The 17690-nt window shown below is 44.4% G+C and overlaps 1 protein-coding gene across 8 annotated transcripts in view; it reads left to right on the plus strand.

The window, feature by feature from the left end:
* Positions 1 to 17690, plus strand: part of Magi2 (membrane associated guanylate kinase, WW and PDZ domain containing 2) — a 1397005-nt gene that overhangs the window by 1306021 nt on the left and 73294 nt on the right. For 7 of the 8 annotated variants that reach the window (XM_040735143.1, XM_040735146.1, XM_040735141.1 and 4 more), the window contains 2 exons: positions 2040 to 2235; positions 3439 to 3582. In XM_040735143.1, the coding sequence (XP_040591077.1) occupies positions 2040 to 2235; positions 3439 to 3582 (340 nt within the window). The remainder of the gene's footprint in view (positions 1 to 2039; positions 2236 to 3438; positions 3583 to 17690) is intronic. The other variant, XM_040735144.1, reaches the window with a different exon arrangement.

Genomic DNA, 17690 nt, shown 5'->3' on the forward strand with positions numbered 1-17690 from the left:
TCAAATCATACTTTAAATAATCCTGTTCACAGCTCGCACCTCAGCAGGTGAGCGGACTAGTGAGGAATTAAGCAAAGCCTGAATTATGCCCATCACAGAAGGATGTCTCCCCTCTCTGCAGGGCTAAGTAACAAAGGCAACCGACTCAGAGGGGTGATTAAAACCACTTACTAACCGCCTTCCGAGAAGCCCAAGTAAACACATCTATTGTTCTGCACTTACAGAGAGTGTCCTCCCCAAATATTGGGTTATAGAAGTGGTAATTGTTCAGACTGAGCTCTTTTTTTTCTTGATATTTGCTAGGAATCAGCATCAGTAAAACCATAAGCTGGTAAAGGAGCCATCTAGTCTTAAACGTAAAATTCTACAGCATTGAGCCTCTTTTGTGTACTGAATAGTTCCTTAATTCCACCAGATGTGATGCCACATCTGCAACACTAGCTCACAAATTCAAGACCAGCCAGAGCTACATAGTTAGGCCTTTTCTAGAAATAAAAAGGGGGGAGCATTTTTCTAGTTCTTCACAGTATCGTTCTAATCTAACGACATCCGGGCTGTGGGGATTGGCTGCTGCTCCCACTGTGACCAGGGCGCGCCATCCACTTGGATGGAAATGCCTGGGAAATTCCTCAGCGGCTGCCTCTGCTCTCTGAGTTTATTAGGGAGTGATGACTGGAAACAAGCCGGAAGTGGATGTCGTCCTGGGTCAGTTCACCTCGTCTCCTGTCACGTGAGCACGGCGGAACCCCGTAGCCGGGCTTTCACATTTAAACCTCTGTAACATAGTCCAGAGTTCCCAAAGAGCCTGCGACTCTGGGCCTACATTAGATTTCATGCCCACTACACTTCTCTAACATCTGCAATGCTCAAAACAGATGCGGTTTAGCAATTAAAACTACCCTGGGTTGGGACCAGAGAAACAGTTCAATGTCTACAAGCACTTGCTATTACAGACGGCTGGGGTTCAGTTCCCAGAATGCACTTGGTACCTCCTAATCCTCTGTTAACCTCAGTTCTGGTCATCTAGTGCTCTCTTCTGAGTGCTAAGGGCTATACATGCATACATACATGCAGACATTTGTACATATAAAATAAAAATAAACAAAACTTTAAAAATAGCCATTAATAAATTTTATACACTATTTGGTGATCATTTTAATTACATTTACATGATGTAACGATGATGTGCCAAGAAGCGTGTTTGTATGTCAGAGAGAGACGTGCAAAAAAGAGAGGGGTGGGCAGGGGAGGTGTGGAGGAAGAGGGCGGAAGAAAGAGAGAGGGAGGGATGGACATGTTTGACTTCCTTGATTTATAGTGATGGTGGAGCTTGGTTTCTTCTAAAGATTTAATTTATTTTTAATTATGTATGTGTGTGTGTGTTTGTGCAGGCGTGCACATGCAGTACCTATGGAGTGCAAAAGAGTCAGTCTCTGGAGCTGGAATTACAAGTGGTTGTGAGCTGCCTGGCATGGATGCTGGGAACTGACGCCCTCTACAGGAGGAGTGCATGCTCTTAACGACCAAGTCAGCAAACCAACTCGCTAATTGTAATCTTTACATAGCCAAAGTGAGAGACAGACATCCAGAATGCCTTTTCCACAAATTTATGTTGGAAATATCACTTTTATGTTGATATCTTTGTTTGTTTGTTTGGTTGGTTGGTTGGCTGTTTGTTTGGTTGGTTGGTTGGTTTGGTTTGACTTTGTTTTGTATTTCAAGACAAGGTTGCTCTGTGTAACTCTGGCTGTCCTGGAACTTGCTCTGTAGACCAGGCTGGCCTTGAACTCACAGAGATCTGCCTGCCTCTGCCTCCTGAGTGCTTGTGTTGATTTCTTAAGGAACCAAATGAAAGTATATGACATTTGTCAACAATTTTTAAATAATACCATTTCTTTAATCTTCTTAAATCCTAAATATGTAACAAGACCACCTCAAGGATGGGGTTCCCACAAGCTGTGGTGGCTAGACCACTCATTCTTAGAGTCTTTCTAATCTCCTCAGAAATACCAAAGCAAATTCCCTTTCCCTTTATCTAGTTACAGGTCAGAAGTTAAAGCAAGGCAAGATGTGAAACCAGACATCCGGCAGCCTCCCTTCACAGACTACAGGCAGCCCCCGCTGGACTACAGGCAGCCCCCTGGAGGGGACTACCCACAGCCCCCACCCTTGGACTACAGGCAGCACTCCCCAGACACCAGGCAGTACCCTCTGTCAGACTACAGGCAGCCACAGGTACCTCCGCTGGGGACCACAGGGTCCCAACTAAGACTTCTTGGTTGAAGGAGGCAGAAAGGACACCTGTGGGAGCAGACAGTCAGAGCTCTGTTCTCAGTATTGATATCGGGGTACCACCTGCATCTCCGAAACATCAGGGCATAAATAAATCTATCCCAGAATAAAGCAGGACAGGTCATCCATAGCTGGTCAGGAGTGAGAGGGTAGTCGCAGATGAACTAATCCTTGATGACAATTAATCAGATAAATCCAAGAATACAGCCTTGTCAACAGCTGTTGCTTTAAGCTCCTGCTAGACCCTCAGAATACTACTAATGCAGCAAAGTTTACATATTCCAGCCGCTGGGGGCTTTGAGAGCCATAGTTTCTAAATGGCCTCCTGCCTCCCACTCTGGTAAAGAGCCAAGCCTCTGTGCAGAGGGCAAAGCCGAACTTGGCTTCATGATCCACCCTGCAGCCACAGAGATTGCCAAAAAGCCCGAGCACACAATGGAGGGCTCAGCTGTTCCATTATTGCTTGACATCGGACTTTCCTCCTGAGACTCCCTGAGCTTCCGTTTCCTCAAGGGTACATGTTGCCAATAGGTCACAGTAAATGGCCTCTGTGAAAGGTGTCTAGTAAATACTCATCACTCAGTAACGAAATACCAAGATAGAAATTAAGTACAATTTCCACTCCATCCAATTATATTGTGCCTCATTATTAAGTGAAGTTTAAGAATGGTAATATCCGGAAGTCTTGGATATGCGGCATTTTTAAGGGGAAAGAAAAACTGATTTTTTTTTTTTTTATCTTCTGAGTTGACGGTCAGTGGTCTGTACAACTGGAAGATGCAGTCAGAACCCATTCAAGTTCACTTTTCAGCTCAGAAAATTGTTAGTTTACACTCAGGGAAACGCATCACTGGTTGGCAGACTTATTTATGGTACTAACAATAACGAATGAGGAAACTTAGAAGAGATGACGTCACAATACGTGCAAGTTGATCAAGAAAGCCAGCTCAACCTGTGCCGTTTGCTTTAGCAGAGTTAACTATTCTGACCTGGGTCTTATATATTCCATAATTGTAAAGTCAGATGGCATCATTCTGATGCCATGTCATGTAAACGCACTATGACAGGGAGGGATGGGGAAAATTGACCATCAAAGTCCCTCTAATCTAAACAACTTCATCTTCCATTCTCTCCACATTCCCAAAGGACTTTGATTATTTCACTGTGGACATGGAGAAAGGAGCCAAAGGATTTGGATTCAGCATTCGTGGAGGAAGGGAATACAAAATGGACCTGTACGTGTTGAGACTGGCAGAGGACGGGCCAGCCATAAGGAACGGCAGGATGAGGGTAAGGTGCCTCTCATTCCGGAGCCCCTCCACCCTAGTGAGGACCCCACTGGGGCATCAGGAAGGTGCTGAGGCATGCTCTCCAACAAGCAGGCTCTACCCTTTCTGTTTCCTGACCTGATTTTTAAAGATTTGGTCAAACACTTACAAAGAATTACAGAATCGAGCCAGGTGTGGTGGTGCATGCCCGTAACACAAGCACTGGAAAGGCTGAGGCAGGAGGATGATTCTATCAAGGGCATAGTAACTTTGAGGCCATCCTGGGAAATATAGTGCGACTCATACCCTCAAAACCAAAAAGGACAAAAGACTACAATGCCCCTTGTTTTTCTGCTTGTAAATGACTGCAGACTGATAAACCTCAACATGCTGGTGTTTTTCTCAAGAGGAGATGAAAGAGGACAAATGAAAGACATGTGAGGAATAGTTTGAAATGGAGACAGGCTCTATTATTCTTCTAGGGCTCACTGATCCCATTTCCAGTGAGGTTTCCCTTTCATGCTGGTCCTCTCCACATGCATTAATCAAATGGCCTTGTGTCTCTCTGAAAATATTTCCTTCTTATTGACTGACCTTTGGGCTTTGATAGTGGGCAGCCAGACACAATAGCAGAAAGGGGATTTGGCTTCTAGCACATAGGTTGCCCTCAAAAATTGGAGCAGTTAGATGATTCAATTTGAGTGCAAGTAGGGAGGGATTCTCAAAGTAACAACCATGTGCAGGTAGGTGACTGATGAAATAACTAATTCTGCATCAACAGGTATAAAACAGAACAATAGTGTAACTTTAGACATATCCCTGCCCTGTCTCAAACGGCACCAGCAGCTACATAACTAAGTTTAATTCTTCTTGTATGTCTAGAATTCACCCTTGCCATCCTTCCCTGCCTTTTAAGTTCATGCAGAAAGAAAAAAAAAGCTGGAGGTTCTAAAATCTGAGGTCCTTGGGCTAAGCCTTGTCAACCAATTGTTCTTGGGAGACGCACCTGTTACTCCCACCACGGCTAGCGCTATCGTTCTCATTCCAAAATCAAGGCACCATCTACAGTGCAACAGCAGGAAGAGTGCAGATCAGCCCCTCCTCTACATCCTCTGAAAACTGGGAAACTGCGGAGGTGGAATTTTACCCCAGATGGGAGCGACTCCAGCTATAGACAGCCCTTCCCCTGATCTAATACTATCCTACGCTTTCCTGTCTGAGGAATTGGCAGGAGAAGTCCCCACGTGGCTTCTTGCCGCTAGTGTTTCCCTCCAAACCAGAATGGCACATTCTTTCTATAGAATTATGTTTGTTTACTTATTCGTGGTAGAGGCATGTTCATGCCATAGAATGCACATGAAAGTCAGCGGACAATTTGTGGAGTTGATTCTTTCCTTCCAGTATGTGTGGGGTGAGGGTTGCACTCGGGCAGTCAGGCTTGGCAGTAAGTATCTTTACCCACCTGCCAAGGCCAGAATTGCACGGCAAAGTTAGCTCCTAAGTTATTAAAATGAAGCAAAATTAATCCATGCAGTGCGATTGACGTCAGCATAGTACAGAGATCAGGCATGAAATGACCAGAGCCTACTGTGATAAGGAACAAGGTCCTTCTCCAGCTGCCACCCACAGACTTTAGAGGTTGCCACATTTTGAAACAAGTCTAAGTGGCTCACTGCTGGATAGATACAGAAGCCCAAGCAGAGAGTAAGATTTTTATAGAGCCTCAACCCTTGCAGTGGCTCTCGGCACATGCATGGCAGCAAGTCTCGGAGCTTGGCAATGTGTGGGGTCTGCAGAGTTATAGGGCAAAGTTGCACTTGATCATAGCACCCACATTGGCATTCACAGATACGTATAAATTACTTCATCAAGGACTGGGATCGATCAAGAGTTGCAAGACTTATGGTCTGATTATTTTAAGCTAATGCACTAACTGGATAATATATGGGTTATTGGTTAGGAAAATCAATAATAAAGTTGCTCAGGGACCTTTTTCTCAGTTTGTTCCAAGCTTCCACCTTGATATTATTAGTGTTCCGGTGCATATGAAGCTTAGACATCTGTCAATAAGGTTTTACGAGGTCTTGTCAACCTCACATGACTTGGTTTGTAAATTTTCAAGACTCCCGAGACATCCAGCTAAGCTAGACATTCATGGACTATCACTAAACACAGCTCCAAGGAGAAGGTAGTATGAAGTTCTTTTCAGTCTCTGACCTACTACAGTACATCTCTCCCCTATTAACATGATTTTGTCACCTCCAATATCAATGTGTGACCTCTCTGCACACACACACACACACACACAGACACACACACTTATCAAATTCACTTAGTAGATATTATTTATTTCCCCCATTTCCATCATCAAGAACATCAAAAAGAAAAAGTCCAGATAATGGTCTAGTAGAAGATTCGATTTATTTAGTCTGGTACTATAAATTGCCCAAATTCAGATTACTACGAGGAGTTAAATGAACTAACTACTGTGCCCATAGGTTTGGGACATGGATACTGTGAATTTTAGTTATTTGTTACCAGAACAAATAACAATGATCTTCCTGGGACAGGTGAGGAAAGGTAGGTAGACAGAAAACAGTCCTGGTCTGTTTTTTCTGGCAGTCTGCTGTCATGAGGATTAGTTTGGCAGAGAACTTTAGCAAATTAGGCTATTAGTGAAATTAGTTCCAACAAAGTTAAGAGGGATAAAATCTTCATAACTAATGAATACATCTCTGGGACAAAGTTCTTAGAAATATAACCTCATTAAAAACTGAGTAGAAAACACAGGCAAAGAAGAGCACGCATACAAAATAGCTCTCTGTGGAGCTCAGGAAGTGGAGAGTGTAAGAAATTCAGAGGTAAATGTGATAGATGCAGACACATCTAGCTTGAAACTACAGAATAAGTATTTAAACGAAATACATTTTATCTCATATTTCTGTTGCTATTAAACACAGAACCACTTGCAAGACTGTTTCTAACATATGTGACAGACATAAATACTAATGATACTTCAAATACCCATGAGCTCTATACCAGCTTTAAAAAAGGAGAGGACATTCATTACCAACCTCTCACATCTCCATTCCCTCCTACCTTCTCGCCCCAGACAGAAAGAGCCACCACCCTAACTAAAGAAGTACTTGGCGTTCTGCTGCTGTTTCCACATATGTGGATTTCTTGTTGCACACTTAGTGAACTTTATGCCGATGACTCATAGTGTGCATGCTCTTCCCTGTGGTTCTTTTTCCATAAGTTATTTGTCATGAGATTCATCCACGTTGGTGGATTTATTTTTACTGCTGTGAATTTTCCATTTGGGTCAGTATTCCTCCCGTCTATGTAGTTGTCTGTTTTCCTGTTCGATGGGCATTTGAAATTTCCCGTCGGTGGATCTTGGGTTGTAAATAGCACAGTCCTTGAACAGCCTCCAGTTACATAATACAACACTTTCTCTAGACTAGTATATTGCTAGATAAGTACATATTTACTTAACTAAAATCACAAGAAGAATATTTGAGGTTACCATGTCAAGTTATACATGTAGCAACAGTGTTGCTAAGTGTTCATACTTGCAGAACTGGTGTTTCCATCTTCTAAATTCTCACTCTAATAAGTGGAAATGACATATCATCTGTGCATAAATGTGCATGCTTATATCTGCATGCAAACAAATAAGTGTGCACCAGTATCAGTGTGCAGGTGAGTGTGCACCTGTGTCAGTGTGCAGGTGTGTGTGCACCAGTGTCAGTGTGAAGGTGAGTGTGCACCAGTATCAGTGTGCAGGTAAGCGTGCACCTGTGTCAGTGTGCAGGTGAGTGTGCACCTGTGTCAGTGCGCAGGTGAGTGTGCACCAGTATCAGTGCACAGGTGAGTGTGCACCAGTATCAGTGTGCAGGTGTGTGTGCACCAGTGTCAGTGTGAAGGTGAGTGTGCACCAGTATCAGTGTGCAGGTAAGCGTGCACCTGTGTCAGTGTGCACCTGTGTCAGTGCGCAGGTGAGTGTGCACCAGTATCAGTGCGCAGGTGAGTGTGCACCAGTATCAGTGTGCAGGTGAGTGTGCATCTGTGTCAGTGCGCAGGTGAGTGTGCACCTGTGTCAGTGTGCAGGTGAGTGTGCATCTGTGTCAGTGTGAAGGTGTGTGTGCACCTGTGTCAGCGTGAAGGTGAGTGTGCATCAGTGTCAGTGTGAAGGTGAGTGTGCACCTGTGTCTGTGAGCAGGTAAGCGTGCACCTGTGTCAGTGTGCAGGTGAGTGTGCACCTGTGTCAATGTGCAGGTGAGTGTGCACCTGTGTCAGTGTGCAGGTGAGTGTGCACCGGTGTCAGTGTGCAGGTGAGTGTGCACCGGTGTCAGTGTGCAGGTTAATGTGCACCTGTGTCTGTGAGCAGGTGAGTGTGCACCTGTGTCAGTGTGCAGGTAAATGTGCACCTGTGTCTGTGAGCAGGTGAGTGTGCACCTGTGTCAGCGTGAAGGTGAGTGTGCATCAGTATCAGTGTGAAGGTGAGTGTGCACCTGTGTCTGTGAGCAGGTAAGCGTGCACCTGTGTCAGTGTGCAGGTGAGTGTGCACCTGTGTCAGTGTGCAGGTGAGTGTGCACCTGTGTCAGTGTGCAGGTGAGTGTGCACCTGTATCTGTGAGCAGGTGAGTGTGCACCTGTGTCAGTGAGCAGGTGAGTGTGCAACAGTGTCTGTGAGCAGGTGAGTGTGCAATGGTGTCAGTGTGCAGGTGAGTGTGCACCTGTGTCTGTGAGCAGGTGAGTGTGCACCTGTGTCTGTGAGCAGGTGAGTGTGCACCTGTGTCTGTGAGCAGGTGAGTGTGCAACGGTGTCAGTGTGCAGGTGAGTGTGCACCGGTGTCAGTGTGCAGGTGAGTGTGCACCTGTGTCTGTGAGCAGGTGAGTGTGCACCTGTGTCTGTGAGCAGGTGAGTGTGCACCTGTGTCTGTGAGCAGGTGAGTGTGCACCTGTGTCTGTGAGCAGGTGAGTGTACACCTGTGTCAGTGTGCAGGTGAGTGTGCACCGGTGTTAGTGTGCAGGTGAGTGTGCACCTGTGTCTGTGAGCAGGTGAGTGTGCACCTGTGTCTGTGAGCAGGTGAGTGTGTACCGTTTCAGTGAGCAGGTGGAGGCTAGAGGTCTACATCGTTTGCCTTTCTCTGTTGCTCTTTCTCTTCTTTCTCTGTTGCTCAGTACATTCACTCACCTATGTTTAAGGTAAGCGTGTAGCACAGTGCAGTGTGGGGTCGGAAGAGAGCTGTGGAAGCCTCTTCTCTTCCTTCATCATATGTGTCATAAGGGTTGAACCCATGTCATCAGGCCTGGCGGCATCCACTTTTGCCCCATGAGCTCTCCCAAGTCCTTCTCCACATGATAAGCTTCTTCTTTTGAGACGGGTTCTCTGTTCTTATTCAGGCAGACTTGTGGGCCTGTGAACGTGAAGAAATTTGTATGCCTTGATTCCTCATGATAATCACTATCTTTCCTATGGTTATCAGATCTGGGTATCCCTCTTGGAAAATGTATCTTGTCTTCATTTACTGTTGGATATTTGTCCTTTCATACTATGATGCAATCTCTTATCCTAGTTTATATAGTAACTTCTCTTCCTTCCTGATGCTTTCTGATAGAGAGAAACCTTGATTTTGTTATGACTTCTTAGCCTTTTTCCTCATTTTCTCCTGCTTTTGAGTTAGTATTGCTTAAGAAATCATTTCCCTACAGTCCCCCCTCTGTGTGTGTGTGTGTGTGTGTGTGTGTGTGTGTGTGTGTGTGTGTGTGTATGTTAGACATATGTGCACCTGTGTGGATGCAGGTGCATGCAGAGGTCACAGAAACACATTGACTAACTCACTGAATCTGGAACTCGGATTTTTGGCTAAGATGGATGGGTAGCTGCCCCAGAAACTCTCCCACTACTGCACATATATACACCAGAGCTGGGATACAGGAGGCGCAGCGATGGCCAGATTTTTATGTGGGTGTGGGGGGGCACTAGAAATCTGAATTCACATCCCCATGCTTCCTCAGCAAGAGCTCTGCTCTGGCTCACTTAGCCACTCTCCAACCCTGCAACTCACTTTCTTAAACATCTACACCTGTACTAGGAAATAGAAATGCAATTTCCAATCTCTTTATGTATAACTTCCTATCACAGCATCATTTTATGACTCTCCCTTCTCCCTAGTCTATAAGGATAACTCCATAATAAATGGAATAAATCCTATTTAATAAACATGTAATGCAATCATCAGTGCAGTCTTTAATATGATAGTTGGATTGCAGGCTATACAGAACTCATATTTATGTCCCTCTTTCATTGTGTTTGTCTCTCAGTCCTTCTAGTTTTAACAGTCATGCCCAAGATTTGTCCTTTTCCTTGTCAAATGAGTGACCCCCATATCCATCCTCTTGCTCGTTTGCTTTTATGTTTGAGATTTCCTTTTGTCCCATCCGTTTGCCTTGGCTCAATCCTGTAGTTGTTTTCTTTCTTTTTTTTTTTTAAGGATTTATTTATCTTGTTTGTATGAGTGCTCTATCTATCTGCATGTACACCAGAAGAGGGCATCAGATCCCATTGGAGATGGTTGTGAGCCACCGTGTGGTTGCTGGGAATTGAACTCTAGTCCTCTGGAAGAGCAGCCAGGGCTCTTAAACACTGAGCCATCTCTCCAGCCCCCCTGTAGTCTCTTTTCTTGCTCAGTACTTGGATGTTCATGTCAGCAATAGTGAGGCTTTCTGTTCTAAGTATGTTTTGCTATCAGGCATGTTCATTGTATAAATCTCTGTGTTCTAGAATGCACTCTGGTCTCTAAGATGACTCGTGCTCTGACTCATGCTCAAAGTCTTGGGCTTGGTTTCCATGTTTAAATTCAAGGCTACAGTTGTGTTGTGAAGAAGCATAGTTCCTGTCTTACCTTCCAAATACATTGTAATTCATTATGATTCATTATGATTGTCTCACTCATGCATTTTTTATGGGTGGGATTGTTCTGGTTAAATTTATACATTCTTTTTAGCAAAATTCCATTGTCTGCAGATAATACATATCACATACTAAGTCTCTCAAAATTTGTTGCAGCTCACTCTTCTGCCTAATGTGTTCACATTTTTGCATAAGACCCACGCATGGTAAAGAAGAGCCTGTACCCGGAGTGGAGGAGGAAGTGTGGTGTCGTGTCCACTGAGAAGCCTTGCATTTGTGCTAGTGAACTATTCTACATCAGCCCTCTTGTCTTTTACTTACTAAACGCCAAGCTAGATTCCAAAAATATATACCCTGTAGAAGCTCCTTTGAGGAGTGGCTGGCTTGTGTGTTTTGATGTCCTGTAGTTTGATATTAAGGTATCTTTCATTGTCCAGGTGAGTTAAATGCATTATGTGATGGGCTCCTGTGTTGCTCCTGCATCTCTTTGCTGTGTCTGACAAAGCAGCCTAGGAAGGGAAGGGATTCTGTCACCTGCCGCTGTTCAAGAGTGCAGTCTGTCATGATGGGGAAGGAAGCCTTGGTAGCAGAGGTTAAGGCCACTGTGCAGCCTCCGTCAGAAGCAGGGAGAGATGTGTGCTCCTCAGCCGGCTTCCTCCTTTATCAATCCCCGGGCCCAAGCCAGAGAATGACACCACCCACACTCAGGGTGGGAACTCCCTCATAAACACACCAGTTTGTTTCTGTTATGCCACCAAGTTGACAGTCAAGACTAACTGTCACACCTGCCAACTCCGGCCAATGTTTTCTTTGGATCCTCTCTTTTACATTTTCAGCTTGTATCCCGTCTTTATATTTGATATGCTTATCTAAAAGCATAAGATTATATTTTTAAATAATCTATTTCCCCAAGTCCATAATAGTCAATGTGTACTAATTCGTGTGCTAATACAATTTACTTAATTCTGTCACTTGATTTTGCCCCTTTTCTATTGGTCTTCCTTTATCCTTTGAAATTTTCTTTTCTTGCCTTACTTTGGACAGCCCTCTGGGGTCCCAGCTCACGTTCATGTCTCTTATTAGACTTCGGACTTTTGTCCCTAAGTGGGACATCAATCATTGTTGCCGAGTCATGAAAATGTTCTAGAACAAGTAGGTGTTTCCTGCTTCTGTTCTGAAGTTCAAAGACTTACAGACTACAAGCCAGCATTCCCCCAAGCCAACGGCTGGCCAAGGTGCTCCTTTGCTTTCAGGATCCTGTCTTTCGCTGGCTTGGGCATCAGAGGACTCTGCTGTTGAGCACTAACGAGGTGGCTCAGAGTTCTCAGGTAGCTAGGAACAAAGGCTAGAATAGCACCTACCTTTAACAGCCAAAGCCCTTACAACCTTCAAGTTGGCAGCCGGCCCACAGCCACCTAGAATGCCCCCATGTGGCCCCGTGCCCGATCCACACTCCGCCCCGGTCCGTCCTCTAAATCTCCAGTCCCCAGCTGTGTGTCTCCTGCCCACAAAGCCACTAACACACCTTCGCCACTGCAGCATCTGTGCCTGAGAACCCTGCAGCGCGCAGGGATCCACGGGGCAGGTCCCGGAAAGAGAGAAGAGGCTCCTGCTCTTTTTTTCGACCCCACTGGGGACCGCAGTTCAGACAGGGCAGAGGGCAGCCGTAGATTCCCGTGCCAGCAGCCCCACAGGGCGCATGTGAGTGAAGAGTAGAGAGCCTGTAAACACGGGCCAACTGTTGATGGGTAGGACCCCTGCTTCCTTGTTCTAAGTCTTTGATTTTTCAAGCCAAAAACTGTGTTTTTTTTTGTTTTGTTTTACTTTGAAGAATTAGCTAGACTTGAAAAAAATTCATTTAAAAAAGCTCTGCAGGTAAAACAAAATATATATATAGGCAACATGAGCGTTGCAACCACCTTATATTTGTCATTAGCTGTAAACAAATGCCAGAGCAAGGAGAACACAGGAACCTTACAGAAAGAGGATAGAGCAGCTTGCACAGGAAGGTGGGGACGCCCCGCACTGCTCAAGATCCTTATGTACTTTCAGGAAAAAGACACTAACTCAGGAAAGCCGGAAGAGTTTCACAAGTGCATCTACCAAGAAAAAATATGTATAAATGTGGTCATATGTCTCACTGGTGTGTGTGAAATTTTAAAGAAGGGTGCCTACACATGTAGGACACTCCGGTGGCCTGAATTAGCATTTGCCAAGCCCGGTCGAATCTAAGGACAGTCAGCTTTGAGAGAGGGGACATTTAGTAGCAAGCATCCCTAGAGACCACTCCCTGGAATTCTCTTCAGTCTTCTCCAGAATCCAGGTTGCGTGTCTAGGACATAGACATGTGGGCTTGCCTAGCTGGAGGTTTTGTCTAAATTGGGAGAGAAGCCATCTTGAATAGCCTAGCACACAACTTTGAAATAACAGGCCTCTAGGTTCAGTGGTTAGACTGACTGCCCCTGGCAACAGGAGGCTCTCACACACACAGTCTTCCAGTGGGAAAGAAATGGGGAGCTCAGCAAAGTTCCGCCTAGCTTCTACAAGGTCTAATTGCAATTTCCAACACACACACACACACACACACACACACACACAGCCTTAGACATGCTGCCCTGTCAAGGGATCACAGCCATAACCTCTACCCCATGCCCTTCTTCTGGGAAGCTTCAAGAGTCCATAAATACTAAAAGGGGTCTGAGAGAGCGGAAGAATGCACCCTATCCAGCAGCATCCTTGAATCCTGCAAATTCTTCGACAGAGCCCATTTTCCTTTTTCTCCCTATTGCCTCTCTTTCTTCCCAATATAATTCCATTAAACTATGCATCTGTCTGAGCGGAGACACAGAAAGTATCTTTTAAGTAAGTCTGTCTGTCCAGAGGCACAGCTACTGATCGGTGTCTGAGGACTGGAGCCAGTCACCAGCACCAAGTGCCAGCAGCACACGTGCTAAGGTGAGCCATGTGGCAACTGACAGGACAGTGTTAAGATTTGTCTCACAAAGTCAGAGAATGCTGCAGACGCTTAGTAAATCCAGATACAGACACAAAACTCTAAAAATACGCAGTATGTTTTAAAATGTGCTTAGATGCTGAAGAAGGAAAAGTAAATGGGTATAAAGAGTCTTAGAAAAAAGTCTAAAAATAATAAAGTCTTTTAAAAGAGAGCAAAGTAATGTTAATAAAAGTAAGCCACATAGGATGGGAAAACTATAAGACAGAAGTTGGGGCTTATTTGATGCTTTGTTAGCTTTGAATTTCGTGAATACTAACGAACAGAGAATAACAGCTCATGAGAGACACTGGAAGTGGAAGGGACTGCTGAATAGAACCAGACTATAGACTTTAGGGATGTATTGGCATCAAAAATGAAGTTGGAAAATGAATTGCTTTGGGGGAAAAGTTTTGTTTTTGTTTCCACAGAAAAGGAAAGGTTGTGGATTCTTTCAAGGTTGATAGAGACCAGGTTTGGTAAGGGAACATCTCAGCTACAGACATGAAGAAATAAACCTAGAAAACTACGAGACTGGTGATGCATATTTTACCTGCTCAAATATAAAACAAGTCATCTTTGAATGGCTTGCATATAACACACAGTCCGTACTTGTGTTAATGCAGATGTGCATCTTATTTTAGAAAGTTTGTGTTTTCAGAGTAAAGGGACCAGACATGAATGAAAACAGGTGACCCACATGGTCCACCTTATCAGAGTGTCTGTGCTGCAATTTCCTCAGACTTCTGCATCCAGAACAGCTTCAAGACTGCTAGCTAAGATGGTTCAGACTCACAGACTTCTTTCCAGGATCACAGATAACCCTTTCACTTTCCCATTGCATAGAGACGGGACATTAGGGGTTAGTTTTTCCATGACTTTATCATCATCCCAATTTTCTCAGGGTCCCCAAAAAATGTAATTGTAGTGTCATGTAATTGCCTCAGACAACAGGAATCAGTTTAGAGAACATTATGCCCACATTCTCAAAGAGGTGGGGTGGGTGTTATTTTGTCTTGTTGTGGGTTGTCTTGATGTTTATTGTCATTTAGGGGTTGGTTATAAATTGTTATTGGTCATGGTTGAGGAGAAAGTTAACAAAGAAGACTCGATTTAAGGATCTTTTTCTAAAAGTAAAAAAAAAGACACATATTATAGAAATGATAGGATACACTAGTGGATTGTTGAGTCAACTTTTGAGCAACCACTATTCTCAAATATTTTACATACTATAGAATTTTGTATACTGATAAAAAAATTAAAGTTATTTTTAAGATAAAAAAAGTAAGTCTGTGTGTCAAGGGGCTCTAAGCTTCCAAATGTAGGTTGACTGGACTTCACATCTCCTACACCTGCTGGATTCATGGTTCCTTTTCCAAGTGCTGGGCTGATCCATCTGCCCACAACTCTTCAGTGGCACCCCACTTGTTTCAGGGTGGAGACCAGTCCTGAGGACAAGGGTGCCTAGTCCTTCATCCCGCACCTCCCCCCTGCTCGGTCACCCCCCTGCGGTCTCCACACTGCACCGTGGGGCCTGCTGGGCTACAGGGAAGGGATGCTGTTAGTTGTACTTTCTCCTCCCCTCACTTGATTAACCCCTGAGTTTCTCTCTACATCCTTTCTCGTCACATCCACTGTCCTTGGCGCTCAGACACATCTTCATAGCATTTGCTACAGCCCCTCAGGACAACAGCAGCCATGCTGCTCTGGGCTTGAGCCCAACACTACAAATGGAGGTGCTCATACCTACCAAGTAATGTGTAAACAGATACCTACCAAGTAGTGTGTAAACAGATACTTACCAAGTAGTGTGTAAATAGATACCTACCAAGTAGTGTGTAAACAGATATATACCAAGTAGTGTGTAAACAGATACATACCAAGTAATACTTAAACAGATACCTACCAAGTAGTGTGTAAACAGATACTTACCAAGTAGTGTGTAAATAGATACCTACCAAGTAGTGTGTAAACAGATATATACCAAGTAGTGTGTAAACAGATACATACCAAGTAATACTTAAACAGATACCTACCAAGTAGTGTGTAAACAGATACCTACCAAGTAGTGTGTAAACAGATATATACCAAGTAATATAAACAGATACCTACCGAGTAGTGTGTAAACAGATATATACCAAGTAGTGTGTAAACAGATATATAACTAAGTAGTATGTAGAAGAGATACCGACCATGTAGTGTGTAAACAGGAATCTTCAACATGAGAAGCACTCGGGTGGCATTCTCTGAAAGTTAATGACCTGTGCTTACTAAGTGCAAGGTCATAGAGGCTGATGAACCAGACAGATGTTTCTCTCCTCAGTAATGTATGAACAAAGCATGCGTTCAATGAACTCATAGTCACCTCTTGCTATTTTAAAATAATATGCCCTAAGGTAAACGCATTGCCTTTGGGGGATACATTTATTTATTATGAGTTATGCAGTATCTGTGAAGTAGTATTTGTAAAACTCTTGTGCTTTCAAAAGTCTCTTTAACCTTAAGCTTTGAGACATTTCAGGCCCTGTTTTCTTCTAATGTAAACTACTTGTCACCAAGTGTGAAAGACAGAAAACAGAGAAAGGTCAAGTGAGAAACAACCAAAAGTTTTGAAAGTGGGGCTTTGCAAAACATGACAGAGTAAAGATCCCACGACAAGTATGCTGGGGCCCCTTAGGAAAGACACCAGGAGAACGGCTCAGTGGGGCTGATGGGAAATCCAGAGCTTAGCAGATTTGTGCTCCGCAGGGCTAAGCCACTCCAGTCAGTGCAGACAAATGAGCTGAGGCTAATGAAACTAAAACAAGAGCAGAGAGAGAAACGAGCTCGTACTTAAGAGGGAGGAAAGCTCCTAACTGGAGAGATGACAAAACTGATGGGCTGGGTCACATCACGAAGGAGACATGGGGTGCAGGGTTTCATCACCTGTGGGTGCCAGGACTCAGGACTCAGGTGCCAGGGAGGTCATCTCCAGTGCATGTACCCTCTCCCTGTCATCATAGCACACTCGTTCTGATGCCCCGTTGGCCCTCACCCCCCACCTGCATCATCCTCCCGAGAGTCTGTAAATGAGGGCTGTCTCCTTTATCACCTGGCTCTCTCTGCCCATGCCTTTTATAAGGAAAGGAAAACCTCTGGCAGATGAATCCGTTCCCCTTCCCTTTTCAGTGTGTGACCTGTGAACGTTCTGAGTTAAATGAGTTGCGTGAGTTCCTTTGAGGAATGAGGGTTGATTAAGAAGAGCGACGGGGAGTAAGACAGCTTGCTTGACATTACAGTGCATTGTTGCTTATTGGGCCTCATTATCCACACAAGGAGGGCTCCATTTCTCTGCTCTGTTTCTTCTGTTGAGTGCCCAACCTTGAGCCGTTTCAAAAGCAGCTTCCCACAGGGGCTGGTTAAAGGTTCAGTAAGGAATCAATGGGTTAGCATTAGGGTTGCATCTTGGTATGGAAAGACAGAGGAAACTGAATAAATTAGAAGTGAGGAGAGTCTTTGCCTTTTAATTATTCATGGGGTTAGGAAGGTGTGCCTGCAGAAAAGAGTGGGAAAGTTTACAGGGCTGTGGTCTGAGAACACATTTCCTTCCCTCTTAGATGAGAAGAGACTTACGGGTGTACTTTCCTTTTTATACCAAGTCATCATCGCTACCTGAGAGCAAAGTAAAACTGTCCGCAGAGCAGTGTTTGAGCAAGTTAGCCATCTGCTCCCGGCTCTGTTTATCCACACCCAGAGCTCTTCTGATGGCCTCTCGGTTTGCCCATTCACCTACACTGCTTTCTAAGTCACAAATGATGTTAAACACACCTTGCTCCTGGTCCAAGTTTGTGCAGTGGAGCACTTCAGAAGACATTGAGAGGAAGGTACATTTTATTTAAGTTCCAGTTCAAATTGGTGGCTGGCATTGAATCTCACATTTATCATATGCACCGTGATAGTCCAGGCATGTACACACTGGACAGTGATTAAATACAGCTGATCAACATTACCTTCCGTGGCAGATAGCTTTATGAGAATGCTCAGCACCCACTTGCATTTTTAAAAATGAATATATTGTCATGAGCTGCAGTCTCTTGAATATATTCCTCCTGTCATCTAATTCTACTTCTGTGCCCTCTGCAGTGTCTCCCCTCCCCCCGCCAAGCTTCTGGTTCCTGCCATTCTTACCCCAGGCTTCTAGGAGAGTTTTAGACTCCACAAGAAACGGCATTTGCCATC

The sequence above is a fragment of the Mesocricetus auratus genome, unplaced genomic scaffold, assembly GCF_017639785.1.
Source record: "Mesocricetus auratus isolate SY011 unplaced genomic scaffold, BCM_Maur_2.0 Super-Scaffold_100043, whole genome shotgun sequence".
NCBI classification, from domain to species: Eukaryota; Metazoa; Chordata; class Mammalia; order Rodentia; family Cricetidae; genus Mesocricetus; species Mesocricetus auratus.